General features: G+C 38.3%; 1 protein-coding gene across 1 annotated transcript in view; it reads left to right on the forward strand.

Moving 5' to 3' along the window:
* Positions 1 to 216: 216 nt before the first annotated feature.
* The window catches only part of LOC104512801 (cytospin-A), a gene marked incomplete at its 3' end in the record, with an annotated part of 28,418 nt that continues 5,519 nt past the window's right edge, over positions 217 to 23,115 (forward strand). The window contains exons 1-8 of the mRNA XM_010155912.1: positions 217 to 399; positions 6,200 to 6,359; positions 7,321 to 8,954; positions 10,830 to 11,037; positions 16,892 to 16,965; positions 17,458 to 17,633; positions 19,432 to 19,595; positions 21,263 to 21,354. Coding sequence (XP_010154214.1) covers positions 247 to 399; positions 6,200 to 6,359; positions 7,321 to 8,954; positions 10,830 to 11,037; positions 16,892 to 16,965; positions 17,458 to 17,633; positions 19,432 to 19,595; positions 21,263 to 21,354 — 2,661 coding nt within the window. The remainder of the gene's footprint in view (positions 400 to 6,199; positions 6,360 to 7,320; positions 8,955 to 10,829; positions 11,038 to 16,891; positions 16,966 to 17,457; positions 17,634 to 19,431; positions 19,596 to 21,262; positions 21,355 to 23,115) is intronic.

Below are 23,115 nucleotides of genomic sequence, written 5' to 3' on the forward strand. Positions count from 1 at the left end.
AAAAAGTTGAACTGTAGAAAGCGCTTAGTTCTTGGTAAAAATACCTTGTTAAAAATAGCCAAAACCATTGGTCAGTCACATGCGTTCTGTTTGGCTCTAATTTGTGGCCTCTACTGGTATTCTGGACTTGTGGTCTTAAATAGAGCATTATAGAAAAAGACATTGCTTTTCATTTGCATTTTATATATAACATTTCTTTCTGCTTGTAGATTTGTTTGTAAATGCATCATAAACAGACAGCCCAGAATGAAGAAAGCAAGCAGGAGTGTTGGCTCAGTGCCCAAAGTGCCTGGAGTAAATAAAACTCAAACAACTGAAAAAGCCAAACCAGAAAACGGCTCCTCAGTGTCTGCAGTAACAAAACTCTCCAAAACTGGGACATCAGCATCTCTTTTGAAGGTAATAACCAATAGGATGTTCTGATTATTCGTATTTTTTTACCATAAAGCTTTAAAAAGAGCAGAATTTTAAGGCATGTCTTTATGCAGCTTAGGCTGGAGGTTTGTTATACGGGTAACTGGAGGGAATTTGGGTGGTTGTACAGCGCTGCCCAGGGTAACAGGACCTCGTGTGGCATTCATGTGGTATTTTTCATGTTGCAGTGTCTGATGTGATGGAAAGCAATATACTCTGCTGAACTTGGCTATCCTGCAAAAGGAGCAGGGTGGAAGTTGCGTTCTGATGGATGTTATTAGTGGTGTCACGTGTTATGCTTGAATGGTGTGTCAGTGACTAATGGGATTTGATAAGAGCTATTTATGCATGCTGAAAAAAGAACTAATGAGGTATTCAACATGAGAAACTTTCTGATATCAGTGATCCGTGTCAGGTCAGTGCAGCTGCATTCTTGTAGCTGTTTTGGCCTTTGCTTTCTGTGAAGTACTGCTCGCGCTGAATTTTCACAAGTTGATTCTTGCTCCAAAAACAAGTTCAAAGGTAGAGGTTTTCTCTTGTATTAGCAAAACAGGGCAGTAGATTTAGGAGCATATGGTTTTCAACAACCAAGAAAAATAAGACATACCGAGGTGTGCTGGTGTGGAGTTTTCACTTGGGAGCAAACACATCTGGGCTGGACAGATGGTATGAGCTGGCTCCATCTGCCTCCTGCTCCTGGCATGGACACACGGCTGGACCCACCTCTTTTTGCCTTTCTGCGGCCCAGTTTGCAGAGCTGTGGCGCTGCTGCTGCCCTGGAGCACATGAACAGAACAAGGAAAAGGGCTGGTGTCGGCAGCTGGGACCTGAACCACTGTCACCTGTGGAAATCCAGATCGGCCATTTAAATAACTGGCAAATAAAGACCTACAATTAAAGAAGTGGTGAGGGTTGAGGTTTTTCTGTAATAGCTATGCAGGATTACTGAAGTCAAAAGGTGTGTTCCCTTTCTCTCTTCTTGCTTTTCTTTTATGGTAGAATGGTTAATACTTTTGCTGATGAACTCGCAAGCCAGGTTTCAGCTAGATTTTCTCCCAGTGCCCTCACCTTTCCTCTGCCACCCAATGTATCTTGCAGTTTTCTTAACTTTAAATAATCTTTTGATGCTTGTTGATGTTACTTATTTTGTATTTCTAGAAAACACTCAAAGAATATGGAAACAAAATTCCTCTGTAGTTTAATTATCAAGTTTCTTATGTCATACCTCAGTGAGATAAAGGAGGAGGATGATCTAACACTCAAGAAATTTGACCCAATATGCTTTCACAATTTTACTTATATTAGTAACACTTCTGGCTATGTTTGGGTGTAGGATTAGAATTTGACAATCTGTATGTTTGAGGCACAGTGAAAATTTTTCTTTTAATTACTAAGACTTATCTTGGCTTAATGTTACAGCCAGGCTTACTCATACAGTTGGATATCTCTTACTTGTTAAGCTCTTGTGCCAACTATATGACTTAATAATAATGATGACTCTGTCTCTTACTTGTTAAGCTCTTGTTGTGCCAACTCTATGACTTAATAATAATGATGACTCTTACCTCCTGTGAGTGTTCCACACGTGTACAACAAAGTTAGTTGTTTGTATTTTTTTGACTTCCTGATGCTGGCAAATCACACTTCTGTAATTACTGGCTTGAAAGAAATACCCATAACAAGTTGTAGTGTTTTTAAAATAATTATTTGTAAGGCTTTGTATTTGCCCTTGTTGGTGGAGCATTTGGCACATTGTTTTCCTCATAGTGGTTGTATGATCTTCTCTTAGACATGATGAATTGGGGGGGAGTGGGGTGGGGGTGTATTATGAATTTCATTTAATATTCCTTGACCAAAAAAAGCTAGTGTTAAGTAACTTTAATTGCGACAGCTTACTAATTTATTCAGTTGTCAAAGTAAGTGTGCACATAGATACAGAAAACTTTGAGTTGGATATTGAATGAAAGACCACTATTAAGGAGTAGGAATACACACTTACAGAGCTGTAACAGTCTTAATCTAGTCAGTAATGAAGTTGCAAAATTGAAAATTGCTTTATGATTACAGTCTGGTTTTTTTTTCTATCCGTTTCATTTTATAACCAAGGGATAGTATTCAGCTTTGCATGGGCTTCTTTCACTACATATTGTTCCATAGATTTGTCCTTTTTTCATGGAGTTTTCAAAATGTGTAGACGAGGAGCCCAGGAAGAGACCCACCCTTCTGTACAGCTGAACACTTCCAGAGGTCGGGCTGTTCGTCTGCTTCAGGATGCCTTTTGGTCGGTTACTTCTTTGTGGGATTTAGGCTACCACTTTACCCAGGGCTTCTGTAAATGTTCAGTACCCACCACCATCCCTCCCCTCGATTATTCCAGCGGGTTAACTGCCAGCCGCTTCTGGTTTTTAATCTGTCAAAAAATACTCTGCAAATAACAGTATGATCTTATGTTTAAGATCATTATTTTGTGATGACTTCAGCTAATGAGCTTGTGATCATGCTAGCACTCACAACTGTAATTAGATGGCAGCTATTCTGCAAACAAATGAATTGCAAAATCCAGCGTCCCTGAAAAGCCAGGACTTGGACACCAACATTTGAATATTAAAAATTGGAATGTGTTTTCAGTATTCATGCGCCTGGGCTTCAGTGTTCTGTTTGCAAAAGGCAGGAACTTAATTACAGATTGTTGTGAAGTTTGGTGTTTGAAGCACTTGAGTGCCCCAACAGCAAGCATCAAAGAAAATCCCAGGTAGGAATAATTAGATATATAAAAATGGATTAGAATGAGGTGCTGTAAGTAGGATATACGTGTTGAGAAACTGAGATGAAATGAATTGTAAAGGTGACCATTCAAGTTTCATTGCACTGAAGGAAAGATGTAGGGGAAAACAGAATATGAATTATATAATTATAAAGTATGGGGTTTTTCTGTTATGTCTGGATGATCATTTCTAATTTTTCATATTCTAATGTAGGGTTTTTAATGCTAAGCAGGATTGCACTGTTTTCAGTAAATGGGAGAAACTGTTCTTCCTTGAGGAAAAAGTTGTTAAATAAACATACAGCATTGATTTTGCTTCCATTAAAAATATACGCTACAAAAATACTTGGATGTTTGAAGTCAAGAATAGTTGCCATTATGGAGTGTTAAGAAAAGAGCTGCTGGTTTGTAATTTTTCCAAAGCTTTGCTAAATAATTTTCTTTGCCAAGAGTATACTGTTACAGTTTTGAGAAACTGTTTACTAATTGGCTGCAGAGGAGGCAGTGCCTTCCAGTCTAGATGAGGCATAGTTTATGGGTAAGTCGGGAGAAGAATGGCTGTCTTGAATTCCTTTGTTCAGAAAAAAGATTGATGTCACAAAGCGTGTGTTTTATTTGTTTTTTTTTTTCCTTCAAGATGAGTCACATCTTGACCTATTTGGCTTGATAACATGTACTGGTAATGTAAGTGCCTAAAAGCTGCATCTGATTTCCCCACTCTTTCAGCAGGGTAAAAATGCTGACAGCTAACAGTCCATTTGAACTCTCACATTTGCCAGCTGATTGGCAGATTCAGTAGCAAAACAGAAGATCACTGGTTTTTTTTTTTCCTTCAAGATGAGTCACATCTTGACCTATTTGGCTTGATAACATGTACTGGTAATGTAAGTGCCTAAAAGCTGCATCTGATTTCCCCACTCTTTCAGCAGGGTAAAAATGCTGACAGCTAACAGTCCATTTGAACTCTCACATTTGCCAGCTGATTGGCAGATTCAGTAGCAAAACAGAAGATCACTGTTCCGTGCCCTTTTGTAATACCTTGGTTTAGGTTATAGCTGTATCACAAGGTCGTTTCCTCCCCCTCTACCCCCATGGCCACAAAATTAGGTTAGATTAGATATGAAATCTGATCAGATTACAGGTTAACGGAGGATTATCATGCAGGGGTTGTTTGTGCTCAGCTCTTCCCTCCCGCATGAGTAGTGTGGGCTTTGTTGATTTTGTAGCCCTCCAACATTCGGATTTTCCTGTTGGTCCTTGGGTTGCCTCTGCTGTTTTGCACAGCTGTGTGATGTAGCAGATCAAGGAGCTGATCTGGCTCCTGGGAGGAGGGAGCCCTTTGAAAAGGCTTCAGTTTACACAGCACAGTGTGTAAGCACATGGAGAAGAGCAGAATGGAACAACAGTGGCTTTTTCCTGGCAATAAAGAGAGCTTAGATGCACATCATACTAGACCCTTGGAGTAATGTGTTTTCTTCCAGCCTTTTATAAACCTTTTTAGAAGGCTATACCATTTCCTACATGATTCAATAAAAGCATTCTTGTCCTAGGGGACTTTACCCTTAAAAAATACCTATTTCTTTCTGTAAATTATCTGTATTTCGAACAACTGCATGCAGAACAAAGATGTTCTCTTCCCAAATGCCCCTTTGTTTTGCAGCTGCTCTTTGTAAATGACACACATCCCATCCATACCCTTCCCACAATGTTGTGATCAGCGTTCCTAACTGCTGATGTTTTGCACTTGTGAAAAGAAGCTATATGGAGTGGAGTGAGATGTGACTACTTTTTAATTAAGCAAGTGTACCTTCATTCTTAATGTATAGAATCGTAATGTCTGGCATATAGTTTTTAACATGAACATGTGTGGGAGCTGGAAGTTATAAACCTGCAGAATTTGAAGGTCATGATGTAAAGCAGGTGGTTAATTCCTGTGCTCTACCTTTTGGCTGGGATGCTGGTTGACACTTCAAATGTGTTATCCAGCTGACTAATACAGATACTCAAGGGATGCTGCTAACACAGCTGTTTTCTTTTAATTTTGCTTGCCCTTATAATGGAAAGAATATTTAGCATATTTTGATTGTTTTGCCATTTGAAAAACTGCATTTTAAAGAGTTGTAAATTCTGCTAATTAATACTTAAGAACTTAGAATAAAGCTAATTCTAGAAATATTGAAAAATGTGTTCTCTATCTGGGAATCTGGTTCTTGAGACTTCTGTGCTTACTGCTTTGTCACGTTCCTGGCAGCTGTTGTGGCTAACAGTAGTTTCAGAAATGATCATACGAGGTCAGACAAAGTCCATCAAACAAATATCCTGTCTCTGAGAGTGCCTATTAAAGAGCATGACAACAAGGCAAAGATACATGGTCAGGATGGCTTCCCCCCCCCCCCCCTAAATACAGCCCTAGTCTCTAGTGATTTGTAGCTTAGTATTTTGAGCTAGAAAAGGTATTTTATTAATATTGGGTTGATTTTTGTTGTTGTTTGGTTTGATCATTCTGTTGTGAACACATCCACCAGAAAATGCTTGATCACATTCTACTGAAGGACATCATGCAAACTTCCTAGTATTTGGTGGTTTAATTGTCATAGAATCACAGAATGGTTAGGGTTGGAAGGGAACTTAAAGATCATCTAGTTCCAACCCCCCTGCCATGGGCAGGGACATTGTCCTCATTTTTATGCTTAAATAAACTGTCATCAAAATTGAGAAGTGTTACTGTGTTGTGTTACTGTGATTACCTTTTTTTTTTTTTTTGGTATTGAAACGTTAATCATTTTGTCTGGGAGAGAGAAGACTCCGTTTCCATGGTCAGTCATATGTAAGAAGTTGAAGTTCAGTTTCAGTGTACCAGCTCTGCAGTGCAGTGCATTTATACTGTACAACATTCTTGCATAGACACCTGACAAGTCAAATGTGTACTTTTCAAACTGATGCAGTCTTTAACAGAAGAAATGTTGGCTATGCAGGCTTCTCAGCCAGCTGTCCTAAGGCAGCTTCCTGCCTTTCTTTCAGACTAAGAGTAATGATGACCTCTTAGCGGGGATGGCTGGTGGTGGTGGCGTGACAATGACCAACGGCGTCAAGGCAAAGAAGAGCACTTGTGTATCAACAGCATCTTCAGCTTCAGGGACGACCATGAACAGTCTGGAAAATAAACCCAAAACTATTGCAGGTAAATGGATATATTGATCCTTAAAGATGGGAGTTGGTTGGATTTTTATTTGTCTATTATATAGTGGGATTCAGGATGTGTAATGAAGCAGTCAGTAAGGCCACGATCAAATCAAACACCTCCTGTGCTCTTATCCTATTTTTTAGTAATGTAATTGCCTTTTTGGAGTGTGTTCCTCTTAATTTTTTCAGTACTGCTTATGCAACTACTATATAAAACTAGATAATTAATCTAGAGAATCATAGATTTGCCTAAAATAATTGAATTTGTCTAAAAAAAAAAAATCTATGCCACAAGCACTGAATCTGTAAAATGTGATCACTTGTTGCAGTCAACATTTTGGATGTTCTGTGTTGCTTTATAGAAAAAGTAGAGCTTTCAGGAACTGTTCAGAAAAGTGAAATCATTTAGTGTGTTATCAAGATGGATGGAAACACGTCTTACCTTCCTTTGCTGTGTTTTGGTTTCAGTAATGCTTGCAAAGCTGTAAAACCTGTGGAAATGAAGTAGTAGTGATCTATCCTCATCTTTATGAAATGAGATGAAAATACAAAAAAACCCTTAGCCTGCATGAATATGCAATTCATGATGTAAAAGCTTGCATTCAAATCTACTGAAAAATTTGAACTTGCAGGAATAGCACTGCTGCAGGTTTTGTACAATTTACCAGATGCTGTTGAAGACAAAAAAAAGAGAAGCTTGCAAATGTTAAACTTCAAGGTCTAACTCCATTTTCAAAATACTGGTAAAGCATAGCAATTGGTAAAGTGTGTAGCAATTAAAATATAACTGCGCTGATTCATGATCGAGGTTAAATGTTTGCTCTAAGCTTATTTTATGAAATATATTTACAAGTGTGATTCGGAAATACAACCACTGTATTGCCAATACAAAATACACAGTATTCGGTTATGGGTATTGTCTTTTAAATTCATGTTCCTAACTTTCAAAACACATACAGGTACAAGTTCCACAACTAAGCGTAGCACTTCATCTGGAACTAAAGAGTCAAGCTCTTCTAGAGAAAGAATACGTGATCGTTCTCGTTTAAGCCAGAGCAAAAAGCTGCCTTTGCCTGGACAGGGGACCAATGATACGGTACTGGCAAAACGCTCCCGTAGTCGCACCAATCCAGAGTCGGATATTCGGATGAGCAAGTCCAAATCAGACAATCAGATCAGTGACAAAGCTGCATTGGAAGCAAAGGTGAATGATCTTTTGACATTAGCAAAAAGTAAAGATGTGGAAATCTTGCATCTGAGGAATGAACTAAGGGATATGCGTGCTCAGCTGGGACTTAATGAAGACCAACTTGAAGGTGATGAAAAATCTGAAGAAAAAGAGGCCATTGTTGTCCATCAGCCAACTGATGTAGAGTCTACATTGCTACAGTTACAGGAGCAAAATACTGCCATCCGAGAAGAGCTCAACCAGCTGAAGAATGAGAATCGAATGTTAAAAGATAGACTAAATGCCTTAGGCTTTTCTTTGGAACAAAGGCTGGACAACTCTGAAAAACTCTTTGGCTATCAGTCGTTGAGTCCAGAGATTGCAGCTGGCAACCACAGCGATGGTGGTGGTACTCTGACATCTTCGGTGGAAGGTTCTGCTCCTGGATCAATGGAAGACTTGTTAAGTCAGGATGAAAACACGTTGATGGACAACCAACATAGTAATTCCATGGATAACTTAGACAGTGAGTGCAGTGAAGTTTATCAGCCACTGACATCAAGCGATGATGCCTTAGATGCTCCATCATCTTCGGAGTCTGAAGGCGTACCGAGTATAGAAAGATCTAGAAAGGGAAGCAGTGGCAATGCCAGTGAAGTGTCCGTAGCTTGTCTGACAGAACGGATACATCAGATGGAAGAGAATCAGCACAGTACAGCCGAAGAGCTCCAAGCCACACTTCAAGAGCTTGCAGATTTGCAGCAAATAACGCAAGAGCTAAACAGTGAGAATGAAAGACTTGGAGAGGAAAAAGTCATCCTTATGGAATCTTTGTGCCAGCAAAGTGACAAGCTAGAACACTTCAGTCGTCAGATCGAGTATTTTCGGTCCCTTTTAGACGAACACCATATTTCCTATGTAATTGATGAAGATATGAAAAGCGGTCGCTACATGGAGCTGGAGCAGCGTTATATGGACCTTGCAGAGAACGCTCGGTTTGAGCGAGAGCAGCTCTTGGGTGTTCAGCAGCACTTGAGCAACACTTTGAAGATGGCAGAACAAGACAACAAGGAGGCCCAGGAAATGATAGGGGCATTAAAAGAACGAAACCACCACATGGAACGGATTATTGAGTCAGAGCAGAAAAGCAAAACAGCAATAGCATCTACCTTAGAGGAGTATAAAGCCACAGTAGCCAGTGACCAGATCGAGATGAACAGGCTGAAAGCTCAGCTAGAGCATGAAAAGCAGAAAGTGGCTGAGTTGTATTCTATACACAATTCTGGAGATAAATCAGATATACAAGATTTGCTGGAGAGTGTCAGGTTGGATAAAGAAAAAGCAGAGACGTTGGCCAGTAGTCTGCAAGAAGAGCTGGCACACACTCGCAACGATGCCAATCGATTGCAAGATGCCATTGCTAAGGTAGAGTTTAAAACAAACTTGTATTTTAACATCTGGTATAGACCACGTCTTACTGTTGGTCACTGTAGTTTTTAGAAGTAAAGAATTAATTCTGAGGTTAATCAGATTGCAGTAGTGTAAGGATTGATTACTCCTCTAAACCTTTGTTATGAAAACAACAGAGGCCTTTTAGAAAATTATATGGATACATTCACAGGGTAACTTTTTTAAAAATACTGCTATTTAAACTCCACAACTTCTATCAAGGGGCAAACATAAGCAGTATTTAGTATACGGTATGAATTTTGTGCTTAAATTGTATGTCTTCTGCAAGAGTTTTGGGTTAGTGCCAAACTGGTTGAAGAGGGTTGTCACTGAGAAAGTATTGGGAGTCAAAGTTTGTAGTGATAACCCAGCTGTTGGTGACTTGTGGGACCTTTTACAGGTGTTGAGAGCATATTTTGAGGTTTCAGTTTGTTCAAGTTAACTTAGAATAAATTAATGATAAAGAAAACAGAAATCTCTTTTTCCCAGTCAAGAAAGGACTGATTTGGAGTTAGAGAATTTACCGAATTTAATTTAATTTACTGAATACATATTTTAGTTTTAAATGAAAAAAAAAAAAAAACAAACCAAAAAAAAAACCCCAAACCAAACACCAACAACATTTTGATAAGTTATTAAACAAGTATTATTAAATATGGCAAATACAAACAGTTGTTTTACTAATGATCCATCCAGGTGCAGCTTGTGTGTTGGCTGGGTTTTGGATCAAAATGGTTTTTTTCTAGTTCTAGAACAGCTATTTTGACTCAGACACAACTAATTTATCTAGTAGATATGTCTAGTAAAAGGGTTTACCATAATTTAATATAAAAATAAGAATCATAAAAGTTATTTAGTAACTGTAAGTATGTATTTAAAGGTATATCTTCTGATGAGAAAATTTGTGCCGAATTTAATGTCTGAACTATATATTAGTTGCAAATCACCATGTTAGTCATGATCACCAGCCAGTTAGAATCAACCTTAGTTTGGGAGGGGAAAAAAACCAATCTAATTTTAATAATTCAAGTTAGGTAGTGCTATTAAAATAAATACTGAAACAGATGATTGAAAGCAGGGCATTTAGTCTATTAAAACTGGTGCCTGACTGTGTTGACCCACCCTAAGCCATGACCTAATTTCTCTTGTTTTTCTGACAGCCTGTTTTTGCTGGTGCCTTGATGGTACTGTGCCTCTCAGCTTGTTACTTAGGTTGTGGTTTCATGAGGCAGGATAAAATAGTCTGAAAGGGAGAAGTTTACTACGTCTTCCTTTCCCTGGGCTTTTTTGAGTTTGTTTTTAGGTGTTTTTTTTTTTTAATTCAGTTCAATAGCTTATAGAACTCTTCTGGGAACCACTTTAACACATCTCACACACAAATGTGAATCCTGCTACTTGGTTAAGGAAATGCATCATCTCACAGCTCCACCAAGCACTAAAATAGATGCAGGGAAGAGACAGGCTTTGTTTTTTGGCAAGAGAAAGAAAAGGTAAAGCGTTTCCCCCACTGCTGCCTCCTTTTTCCTCTGCAGCTCAATGTTAAATTGGATCAGCTGCTCAGGAAGACCCAGTCTGGGTACTGTGGTACAGCTGCTTCACTTGAATAGAGCATACTGCTGTAAGGGTAGTTGTGGAACACTCAAACATTCAGCTTGGGAATAAAAGAGTTTAACTCTCGCTTGGGAAAACAGTTGCACTAGGACAATATGTTTTTAAAGGCTAACACTTGACTTCTTGTCCCATACTTCTTTTATGGTTGCAGAAATTTATTTTAAGTACAGCAGTTACAACTCTAGAAGTGTGTTTTAAAATACAACCAATTTAGTTATGATAAGATATGTTCTCTTTCAGGTTGAAGATGAATACAGAGTGTTTCAAGAAGAAGTCAAGAAACAAATTGAGGATCTCAATGTGACTCTAGAAAAACTTCGGACAGAACTAGATGAAAAAGAGACTGAGAGAAGTGACATGAAAGAAACTATCTTTGAGTTGGAGGATGAAGTAGAGCAGCACCGTGCTGTGAAGCTTCATGACAATCTCATCATATCTGATTTGGAGAGTAAGTGCTACACGTTTCTCCTGTGAGAGAAATGATAATTTAAGAACAGCTGAAGTAGAACACTGTAATAGTGAAAATATTTTCACTTGGCTTTTGTATGTCTGAATTCAAGTCAGACTGGGCTTTGCAGAACCCTTTAACGCTAGGGGAAAAAATTCAAGTTGGCTTTGCTTTTCCAGTCCTGGTAGTAGTTGGTGTGGGAATGAAAACCTGTGAATTGAGAGTAAACATCACATCTGATAATGCTGTTTTCAAAGTAATTGTATGTGTGTAATTTCAGTGTAATTACAGACTTAATAGCATACTCCTTGTGTATTTGGGAGACTGGATGATTGATTTAGTGTTTGGGTGGTATTTTTTTTTTTAAGAATGCTCTCCTTCAAGTGCCCAAATATTAGGAGTTACTGGATAGCTTGAGAATGGTCATAATTAATGATTTCTCCCATCCTGAAGAAAGGTGTTTTTAGCAGAGAAATGGGTGAATGGAGGCCCTGAAAGTTACAGGTGTTAGAGCTGACTTGGCAAAATGGGTGTATTATATACATTTCTGTGTAGATTTGCTCAAGTCATGAAACTGATCTGTGAACCCAAAAATTAATCTCATGAACTTCAAGCAAGATAGAATAAAACTTTATCTGTTGTCCCTTACCACCATGCAAAAAATGGTTGGGGCTTATAATGAAATTCATGTTTATTGTGTACTTGTCTAGCTCTTTGTGCCTTAGTTCCCCCTCTGATCTCCAAGATCTGCTCAGACATTCCTACCACAGGCTGGAATTCTGCAATTTGTCTCCATCTAAATAAGAACTTGGGCAACTGTACCCTGGCAAACTGTATTTGCACTGTGCTACTTAACAGAATTCAAATATCTACTGTTCTTCCATGTTACAAAGACTCAGTGAGATTGCAAAAAACTCAAAGCATGATCCATGTTAACAGTAAGGGAAATAAATATTCATAGAAGGAATTTTAAATTGGTCTGCTATCAAGAAAAAGTAGTGTCTTAAGCAAGCTAAATTGTCTGCTCAACTGAAGCTCGGTGTCTTCAGACATGTGGCTGTCGGCTTGGATTCCCTGAGCACCCCGTCTTTATCTTGAAAGGCAATTGCAGTTTCTCTTTACAAAATTGTTTTAGGTTTTTATTCTGCATTTTTTTTCCCCCTCTTTCTGTTCCAAAGCCAAAACCAGACATATACTTGGGAGCAGGAGCTGAGGCACATGGTCAGTGGCAGTGGCTTTGTTCCTGAAGTGATTTTGTAGCAAAGTTGAATGCCTTGCTATTTGCGTTGTTTTGTCCATTACCCAAAATACATTCGTACAGAAAACAGCACCGCAGTCAAGTAAGCATTTGGGTACCTGTCTGCTAACACCTGATTACAAGGCAGCTTTAATTTTTAGGTGCTTGATTATCAGATATTTCACTTAAACTGGTGAAAATTCAAGCAGAGAAATTGTCAGTAAAAAATGCAACAGTGTTTGTTACTCATTGCTCTTGAAATAATTTGGAAAATTTAACTCTGCTACTGATGTCCTGGTGTGATCCTTCAGGGGAGAAAATCACTGTCCTAGTTATAGTCAGGAAGAAGAGTGTCATCTAGTGGCCGTAAGAAAGGATGACACCCGATAAATAGTATAAACTTAAAAAAAAAATCTTTCTCCAGTCTCTTTAAAACTCTGTTCATTATGGGTTCATAATTAAACCTCATACAAGAGTTTCTTCGTGGAAGCCTCTAAGTAGTGGCAGCAAAGAACAGCATCTTGGAAATCTGGGACTTGGAGATGGTACATACAACATATAAAAGACAGTTTTAATATTAAAGTGCCAGAAAAGCACATCTTGGTAGAAGTAATTTATTGTGTGCTGGTCAGACTTTTGGTCAGTTCTGGTATTCTGTCAGCCTGTGCTTTTAAATGTGGTGAATTTAGTGTAGGTATTATAAAGCACTAGGTAGAAGAACAATGCTTTTTCAGCCTAAATAAGCAAGTGTAATAAAGATCCCCAAAGATTTTCTTTAGTGAACTTTTATTTTAGATTTTAAAATATGAGGAAATCTAACCCATCCCTTAAGGAGAGGATTTGCCTAACAGGAAAGTTACTGGGTGAATGAAAGTGACGGCAAGACAGCTGATAAATGACAAGGGAATCCGGGTAACTACAGGCCGGTCAGTCTGATTCTGAGAGGGATCTAGACAGCAGTTGTCAAAGCAAATGTATGCATTACCATATTTAGGCCTTTTCTACCATAGTGTTGGGAAAGTCGGTTGGATGTTAGTTTTCTGTTAGTAGTGTTTTGAGGTTTTTTTGGGTTGTGTTGGACCCATGACAAATTCAGCTTGCTTGCTGTGTAGGCCTGTTGTCTGACAGTGGTGAGCTCAAATGCAAGATTGCCTGAGCTTTGGTAGATTTGTAACCAGTGCCTCTTCCTTATAGAAAGAAGCTATGATTCTTAAATTAGCTATGGTGCGGGCACTACTCTGTGTAGATGTGATTATACTGGGATAGGCATTTCTATGTTGAAAATGGAAATGTGATTGTAGTGTAAAGCACACCAGTGTAGCTAGTACAAAAACTGAAAATGCCCATTGTGGATTTGCCTGTGTTGGGATTACTTGATTTAGTGTTGCTTGTCTGGAATTGTCATGTTTTGAAACTACTATGCATATCTGAATATTGTAAGACATTTTTTCATTCTTTCCCTGCCCCCGAGAGACTATTGAAATTAAACGATTGAATGTTAAAACTCATTTTTATTTCACAGTGATACATTTTAACCACTAATCATAATCAGTAAGAGTTACAGATACAGAATACAGTGATACTTTTTTCTCTGGCAGCCTTGCAAAATTCAGATATCATCTTAGTTTCTTCCTCCCACCTCCACCCTAGTTGTAATGTTTTTCTTTACCATTTGTAGTCTGTGTTTCCTATAATTTATTTTTCTACATTTTAAAAAACAAGGCCTTGTCAAGCTGTGATTTAAATCAGTATCATTTTGTAAAATACAGACATAATTGAATCCTGCAGTAAAACACAAGCAGCTTGCTGACTTGCCAGTTTTGATTATCCTATTCATTCATCAGAATGGTCTCCTTCTTTTTCACTTATCCTAAACAAGTTACTTTTCCTTTTATCTCAGTCCTCTTTTTTGTCTGTGCTCCTTGAAAGGAGGAGACTGGGTAATGGTAGAAGTACCCACCATACTGAAAATTGCAGTACATACAGGTGGAAAGGGTTTGTGTGTGTTAGAGAAGAATTGTGCAGGTTGTGAGGATGCAGAAAGGAGGAATACCACAGGGCGGGAGTACAGAGAATTGCTGCCTATGTACCTGTTTTGACTACTTGAATTTTCAGGCTGTAATTGGTGACACAGTGCTGAGAAATGATTTCAGGCTATAAGAGTTGAAATCACTTATCTTAGTCTTAATTTCTCACTACGTTTCAAATTCAGTTGCAATTTGGTCGTTCTCTTCAGGGGTTTTTGTTGCTTTTTTTTTTTTTTTATCTTTTCAATTGAATGGGAGAGAAGACTGTTTCCAACAACTGCAGTAAAGTGCTCTGTATTGTTTATAGTAACTGCAAAATACTCAGACCATTGTGTTTTACTTCAAAGCATAAATACACTAAAACTTAATGGTGCATTTCATATCTCACAAAAGCTCAAAACAATGGCATTACACAAGCTTTAAGTTTTGGATGCATTTATAGTTTCTGGTGTGTGGTTATTTTTAGATGAACTGTAGCTTGCTTTGGGTAGTAGAACAAAATGTATTTTTAAAAACACACTTTCTTTGAACTGTCTTTACAAGAGAAAATGGTCACCCACTACGTTTTGTTTCAGAATGCTACTGGAAGCTGTTCAGGGTACATTGACTTGCTGTCACTGTTGAAAGTTACTTAATTTGCAGCAGGTTTTTTTTAGCATGTGTTTAAAGGAAAAAAGGATGGCAAGGGGGAGCGACTTTTATAACTTTGACCTAAAGCTGGAATCTCCGTGCTGACTTTAGGCCAAACAAGTTGTGTATACAGAAACAAGCTAAAGATTGGAGGGCTTTGCTTAAGTATCAGGGTATCATGAGATTTGAGTGGCCCGTGCTGCTAGGCTTATCTTCAAAGCTTAAAGATCAGTTGGATGCTTCTTAAAATGTGCAGCAATCTAAGGAGGAGATAAATACAGAAATACCTGTCTAATTTTAGTGTTTCAGCTTTTTCAAGCCTGAAACGTTACTGTGTTTTTAGGCCGACTGAGGTTTATATCATTCTTGTAAAGAAATTACTGTGGCATTAAATGCCTCTCTACATAGGATTGTTGAGGCAAAACTCAAGAATATCTTCTGATGAAGAAAGCAAAAGGAATCCCATAGCTGAAAAAATGAAATGTGTTCATGACACAGTTGAGGCTCCTGAACATACGCATCAGCATATGTCAGCTTAGATCTGTTCTTAGTCTTTGTCACATCTGATTTAAACATTTGTGAAATACTTACTGTTTTCCATTTAGCCTGCCACAGCCTTATTTTGATTGTTAGGAAAAGCCTTCTGAGGAAAGACCAGGTGTCACGAAGGTATAGGCTTACTTGGGCGGACATTGGTAGGTATTGGTAGAACAAGTGAGTTCGAATAACCCTGGTTTAATGATTTTCCTGAGGCCTGATACCTGTGTAAAAGCACTGGAAAGGTTTTTTTTCATGTTAGAAAACGAGCGCCACAGAATTTCACTGTATCAGTGTTTGTATGAACATATGTACCTATCTTCTGGCTATTCTAACATTTACTATGCAGTTCCATAGTTTTGTGGGGTTTTTTTTTGTTTGTTTGTTTGGTTTTTTTTTTTTTTTTTTTTTTTTTTTGGCCAAGGTTTTGTGTTCTGAACTGCCTAATCATATTAGGCACCTTCAGACTTTTTGTGGAAAAAGCACTGATTATATAGAGGAAAAATATATGTTTCCGGCAGGTCTTGAAATAGTGAACCTGAACAGAAGGATGCATTCAGTCAGTTGGCCCATCATTTTTACAGTTTACATGATGCTGTAGAAATAAAACATCCTAGAATGCAAGGATCAGTGGAGTGACACACCGCTTAGAAATTTATGCTGTGTTCTTCATTAGTTGCTTAGCTGTAAGAATGGAGTAATCAATCACACTGTCCTTGTTTATTGAATAAAGTAACAACTGAGTAATAATTGCAGTAGCCAGTCTGTCAGACGCCGCATGAGGAGCTGATGGTGATCAAGCTCTATACCCTTTTGTATAGCTGCTGACAGATTTAGGGGGCCATCTCTTTCATAACATGATCTCAAGACTGTTTGTCCATTTGCTGTAAATATAGCTTGCTTTAACTTCAAACAGCAGCTTGATAGACAAGAATGTAAGATTCTTGTGGACACGAGTAGCATTTTAGCCCCGTTGAAGGCATGGCTGTGCGTGTTGTGTCAGCTGCTTTGTGGCACGGAGTAAACTGAATGTGTAGCTGCAGCTTACGTTTGAAGAGAGGAAAACCCCAGATATCCATGTTTTTGGGATCCTTCCATGTTAAATTCCCTACCTTGTTTTATTTGGTCTTTGTTATTGCTTTGTCATTTTAATACTGTGAAGGATAGAGAAGAGACTGGGATTTGTGTAAGAAGTGAGTTTGCTGATGCTGTTCCCCTCACCAGTCACAGAGAGAAGTATGTACCTATTGGCCCTTTCTGTCCAGTTACTTCTGCTCATACTGTTTTTCCCAGACAGCTTTGGTTATAAAAATGTATTATCTGAGTAAGTTTTTAAAAGCTTTTGCAGGTTTTTTCAGTTACTGTTTTTTAAGTAAATAGATCCCTGATGAAGATATTACAGAGAATTTGATTTTCTTTCCAGATACAGTTAAAAAACTTCAGGACCAAAAGCATGACATGGAAAGAGAGATAAAGAATCTTCACAGGAGACTCCGGGTAGGTTAAAACCTAAAAACTCCATAAATTCTGAACTCTGAATGTCATAAGACCTGGATGTGAAATTGTGAAATGGTATTAGAGGTGTAATACCATTAAAATAATAATTTCTGAGAGACAGGCATTATATGAGAATATATTTGCTAACCTACAGACACTAAAGAATTAACTTCTGAAAAATTCTCAGTGTCACGAAGATATGGAGTTAGGCTTAGGAGAAAATGCTCCTGTGTCTGCTGATGCGTAGTTTAATATTAATTTTTTCCTCCCCTCCACTTTGAACATTATCTTTGTTTCTAGAAAAGAAATCAATGAGCTTGGAAGCCTAGTTATTTCTAGGAAAGCTTCTTCAGTGTAACCTATAAGTTAGGTTGTACCTAATGCCAGAGTTGGGTGCCTTTACCATTCCTGTAACAGCACAGGGAAGCTAAGAATAATGACAACTTTTATATTTGATTTCAAAATTCCTGCTAAAAAAATGTTTGCTTACAGGAGGAGTCAGCAGAATGGCGTCAGTTCCAGGCTGATCTACAGACTGCAGTGGTTATAGCAAATGATATAAAGTCTGAGGCCCAGGAAGAGATTGGAGACCTGAAGCGTAGATTACACGAAGCTCAGGAGAAAAATGAGAAGCTCACTAAAGAGTTGGAGGAAATAAAGTCACGCAAGTATGCAAAAGGCAACAGGGATATTGTCTCTTTTGTATGGGGGGTGTACTTTTGGAAATCTGGTGTCTTAGCTATTACTGACACACCGGAAGTTCATAAATCCTCACACTTTGAGGATATGTATTTCAACAAGGTATTTTGTACAGAATTTCTGGGGTCAAAATAGGTAAACTTCCAAGAACAATATTTGTTTCTTTATGCTGCGTACTTGGTCTGTCCGAGAATGTTCAGTTTGGCACTTTTGCAAAACCAGGTTGAAGTGGAGGGGGTTTCCCACTTAACGCCTGGACATGATTTAACTTCCCTTAGTGTGGAAAAACAAGCAGGGTTGGCTTTTCTGTACCGTCATTAATACTACTTATTAGCATCCAAGGCTTTGGGTACGGTTAAAAACACAGCTGGATTTTTACCTGAGAAGAAACCTTCATCTACTTCCTCATATGTTTTGTACTGTTTTCTTTCCACTGATAATTATTTCTGGGAATAATTAGAGATGCTTTGTGCATAAAGCATTTTTAATAAAAATAATTCAAACTGTGATGCGTTGTGGCTTGAATTAGGTGCTACAGATGTTTAGAAATTGAGTTCCTGTCTTTCAGAAGTATTGAAGTCCTCAAATCTGTAGAATAGGAGCATCTTGGACAGCACTGTTTGAATTCTGACTACGTTGTCTCCAGGGGTTGAATACACGTATAGCTTACAATTACAGTAGTGACGTTTATGATGTTATGTATTAAACAATTTTTTTCCGCATGGATGGGCATTTTATGCGTTACACGTAGCCCAGCATCCAGTAGGATATGAGATAATGCAGGCTATGGATCTTGGGGAAAAGCTGATGCTAGGAAGAGCAGATTGGTGACACTGAAAATGGAAAATTATCTGGATGGATGAGTGGTGGGTGTAAGGCATCTTATCTGAGCTAAGATCATCAGCATAAGTAATGTGACCAATTCTTACTAATAGGTTTCAGCCAGAATTGTAATTGTTCAGTTACTGCTTGCAGGTGAACCTTTGAGGTTACAGTTACACTTTGGAAGGTAGAACTGGCTTGCTGATTCCAGTCAGTGTATTCGTTGCTCTCTATACACAACCATCTTTTGACATTTGATTCACTGCAAAGAGCAAAGAGGCAACCAAATCAGATTCCTTGGAAGTGACGTAGCTGCTGTATTGGAGGGAAGGTGTTAGGAAAGTCTGTTACAGTGTCTGAAGCAAAAATCAATGTTTAAATATTACAGACCGTAGAAAATAGGTTGCTTCAAACAATTGTTGTCTTGTGAGTGACACTGAATACAATAACCACCATAAATGTTCTGCACTAAATATCTATATTTTTTTAAATGGATTCATATGCTGCCTAAAGATGATGCCAGGGGTTTATTCCTACCTCCTTAGTATTCTTTGAAATTGTTTTCTGTTTATGCAGGTGGAAAAAAAAATCTCCACTCTGAGACGATTATTTTCATGTGAAATGGTGAAATCCTTAAAACTCGATTTTTTTCCCGTCTGTGTGTGTGTGAGAAAGGGGAGCAGGAATTAAGCCTTAAATCATGTATTGATTTGTTAGGCTTTTCACCTGGTGCTTAAGCTCTCTTGCTGACACACAGTAAGAACTTACAGTGATAATTTAGGTTGATAACCTATTTCTAAATTACAGTGGAAAGAAAACTGGTTTAATGTAATGACCAATTTGGATCATAGATTTTAATTTGCCTGCCAATTTGTGTTGATTTTTTTTAAATTGCCTGTTAAAATGTTTTTTAAATGCCTTAAATGGGCTGCATATTGATTTCAGGCAGGAAGAGGAACGTGGTCGAGTATACAATTACATGAATGCTGTAGAGAGAGATTTGGCAGCTCTGAGACAAGGAATGGGCCTGAGTCGCAGATCATCCACGTCCTCAGAGCCAACTCCTACTGTAAAAACACTCATCAAGTCATTTGACAGTGCCTCCCAAGGTAATTATTTTCCACCAGTGAGTAGCTGTGCCAAGTTATGATTTTGCATATGTTGATACGGACACTTTGAAAGGCTTAGCCAATGCAAAGGTAAGTTATTTTATTGTACAGTCATGTCCTATAAGTGATGGCTGAAATGAACCAAGATAAACTAGATTGCACAACAAATCATTCACTGCAGTTAAGTGAAAGCATCCTTCTTTTTGTCTTGTCTCTCTTTTTCCTTAACTGTCGCGTTGCCAATGACTCATATGCTGGATGCTTTGATTCAGTGCTCCCATGTATTAGAAATACATAAACACATATTACATATATAATTATAGCTGGAAGCAGAGCTGATTTCAGCCTGACTATTAGAATGTGAGTTAATGTGCCAGATCAAGCATTCTAAAGGCCATGTAATAGCTAGAGCTGAGTTGGTTTCTTTTTAATAACTTAAATTCTTACAGTCACGGTGCCGATGAAGGTTAAAAATAACATCTAGCCTTATCGCCTATGAAAAGATAACGGGAATATTTTCTAAAATGGAAGGGATCTCACTGTTGATACAATGGACTTCACTATAATTCTGGTTGTGGAAACAGGTGCTGTTGTTGTTCCCTGTAGATGAGCAGAATAAGGAATCCAAGTAACCATCCTGATATGAGAAACACTTAGGGTTTAGCTTTGACTGCGTATGGGTTTTTTGACCTTGTGTGGATTCAAGTACTTCCCTTGCCACATCTTTGGGTTTTGAATTTCAATTAATGTCCCTCTAAGTCTCTGATGTAAAAAGGCTTGGCCTGAAGTAGCTGGTCTTACCAGAGGCACTTCCAGTACTGTACTGAGCATGGCAAACCTACTTTTAATTGCTTATGACCTGAAAATATTTTAAGGTATAGAAGCATCTCTGTATTACTTGGCAGTTCTGTAAATGGTTCTATTGCCATGTTTGTTCTCTTTTTTCTTAGGTATTTACAGGATTTTACTTTCCTAGTGTTGATTTAGAAGGTTTTTTTATTTGCTACTGGATAAAGTTCCTTTCTTGCCAGAGTTGGTTTGGTAAAATGATAAATCTCCTATGCCTTTTTAATCTTTTGTTTCAAGCTAATATCCGCATTCTTCCTTGGCATTTATGTCTAATGATTCTGTTAAATAATCAGATGACTGATTAACCAATTTGTATTGGTCTGGTTTTGTACATTTCTAAACATGCTATTTGTTTAATCCCAAAATTTCAGGGATATATCATCTTATACCTGTGGACTTTGGGGAATTAGAAAGGAGAAGGTGATACAGATATTTTTTCTTGTCTTACTGGCAGACCTAGGAGCCTGCTGCCATCTCACTAATTATCTGGAGATCAGAGAACTAGTAATACCATCATTTACATCTGCCAGTATAATAGTATCCTGCACCTTAGCCTGGTCCACCTCCGGTAAACATGTTTTTACCATGGATGATATTCATGATTCAAGACAGAAAATGAATGCAATTACGGAGGAGTAGATGTGTAGGCATACTTTAAAATGACTTTGCAGTCAGTTGCTAATTGAAATTCTGAAAGACGTGATCTGGTAAAACTAGTAATGTAAAGTACAAGGCGAGAGTTCGCTCTAACTGCCTGTCTCCTGTTTCACTGCAAAACTACAGTGCTCACAATGGCTACCTTTCTGTGTTTCTGCTAGTTCCAAGCCCTGCTGCTGCCACAATTCCTCGCACTCCCCTGAGCCCAAGTCCCATGAAAACTCCCCCGGCTGCTGCTGTATCCCCAATGCAGGTAAGTGGCTTTTGACTGCACTGAATCCTTCTTTGTGAAGAAGAGCATGTGAAACTACAGGTGGAAACATACAAATGTTGGCTGACTTTGTGGGGAAATAATGATAAAATGTTGCCTCAAGTAGGTGATTACTGTAATGTTCAGTCTTAACAACTGAGAACTGTGTTGTAAATGCAAGATTTGGAATAATTTGGAAGTTCTTGTTAAATATTCCCAACCATTACTGTTCCTGTGCTACTGAGAAGCATGAGACAAATTTTATCTGCATTCCTTAGAGTTGCTGTTGGTCAGTTCTTAGTCCTGTGCCTGGCACAGTAATCCCCTTCAGGCAGTGGATGGAGATCTGTGCAGAATCTGTCAGCAGCCATCAGTGTAAATGTATCTCACGTTGCATGGGCTTTCGATACCGGACCTGACCAGAGAGGACTGAAATAACGGTGAATGGATGATCTTTGTCATTTTGTACTGGCTGAGTTTGGCCAGTCGGTGATTGTACTGTGTGTTTTGTCCTGTCCCTGCTGGAGCTTTGTCCATTTGTTCAGCTGCTACAGCAGCCCAGGTGCACTGATTGCATCAGCAGCACTCTAATGCTCGGCTTTATAGATCATTGCTGGTTTTATCATCTCACTGCTTTGCATGAAGTGAGATTTCTGCAAAAGCCAGCAAGTTTAAGGACAAAGCAGATGGGACCATATTCACAAAGAAAAGAAAAATCAAAGGATGTACTGAGTTCTGACTCCTTTAAGATCAGTGATTCTTATCTTGCCTTCAAGATACTGCTAACCAGCAGTACCAAAACTTGATTCTTACTGTAGGCCAGCATGATGTTTTGGTAAGAAGTCCTCTCTGTGTGAACCGAAGGGTCTTTATCCATATTGACTGCTAGTGCTCAAGGGACAATACCTGGAACAGACTGACTGTTTTTCTGTGCTCAGACTAGTGCAGCTTTTATTCCGTTAAGAGTGGATTTCATGAAACAAATAGGTAGCCTCAAAGCAAAGAGAAAGAATTAAATGGTTTTTGTGAGAGCTTCTGCTACTTCCTATGGCCCTATCACTCTTGACAGCAGTTTTCTGAAGTAGTTAAACATGACACTTTCTCTGACTTTGTTCCTATGCCTTGTTGCTGTTGATCTGTCTTTGCATTTCTGTTTATTTCTGTGCTGTTGTAGGAAGAGGCAGGCTTATTCTCGTGTTCTAAGAGGCTAGACCAGAACTTTGGCAGACAGAAGAGTTTTTGAGGGAGCCTAAGGCTTATTTCACTTTATTTATCTGTAAATTAACCATGAACCAAAGTAATCTCTTAGAGTACTGCAAGCCTGCTCAGGTTTACAGTGCTTGTTTGATGTTCTCTATCTGCCAGAATTATTTGAATTTTGAATTCAGCTTCTGGTATAGAACCAAGTAATTAACAGCTGGATACTCATTAGTGGGAAACATTGCCTGAGAAACAAAGGGGAGGGCATGTAAATGAAAACAACTCCTATTGTCCTTTTGAAGATAGGTGGTTTTCTTGAAATCATTTGTAATTATCCAGAAGGCAACTGGGGTTTGTGACCTCAATTATGAAAATTTTATTTAAAGACTATTTTCTGCTCAAGAGAGAAGGGGTTCAGGTTCAAAACCAATTTTAATCATCTTTTCTTTTTATTTATTTTCATATTACTCCTTTGTTCTTTACTGTTGTTCTGCACAAATTTTAAATATATTTTGTCTGTGGTTTTTGCTCTCTTGCAATTGAAAAGCAACATTTTAGTAAACA

Source organism: Eurypyga helias, unplaced genomic scaffold (assembly GCF_000690775.1).
Source record: "Eurypyga helias isolate BGI_N326 unplaced genomic scaffold, ASM69077v1 scaffold36847, whole genome shotgun sequence".
Taxonomy (NCBI): domain Eukaryota; kingdom Metazoa; phylum Chordata; class Aves; order Eurypygiformes; family Eurypygidae; genus Eurypyga; species Eurypyga helias.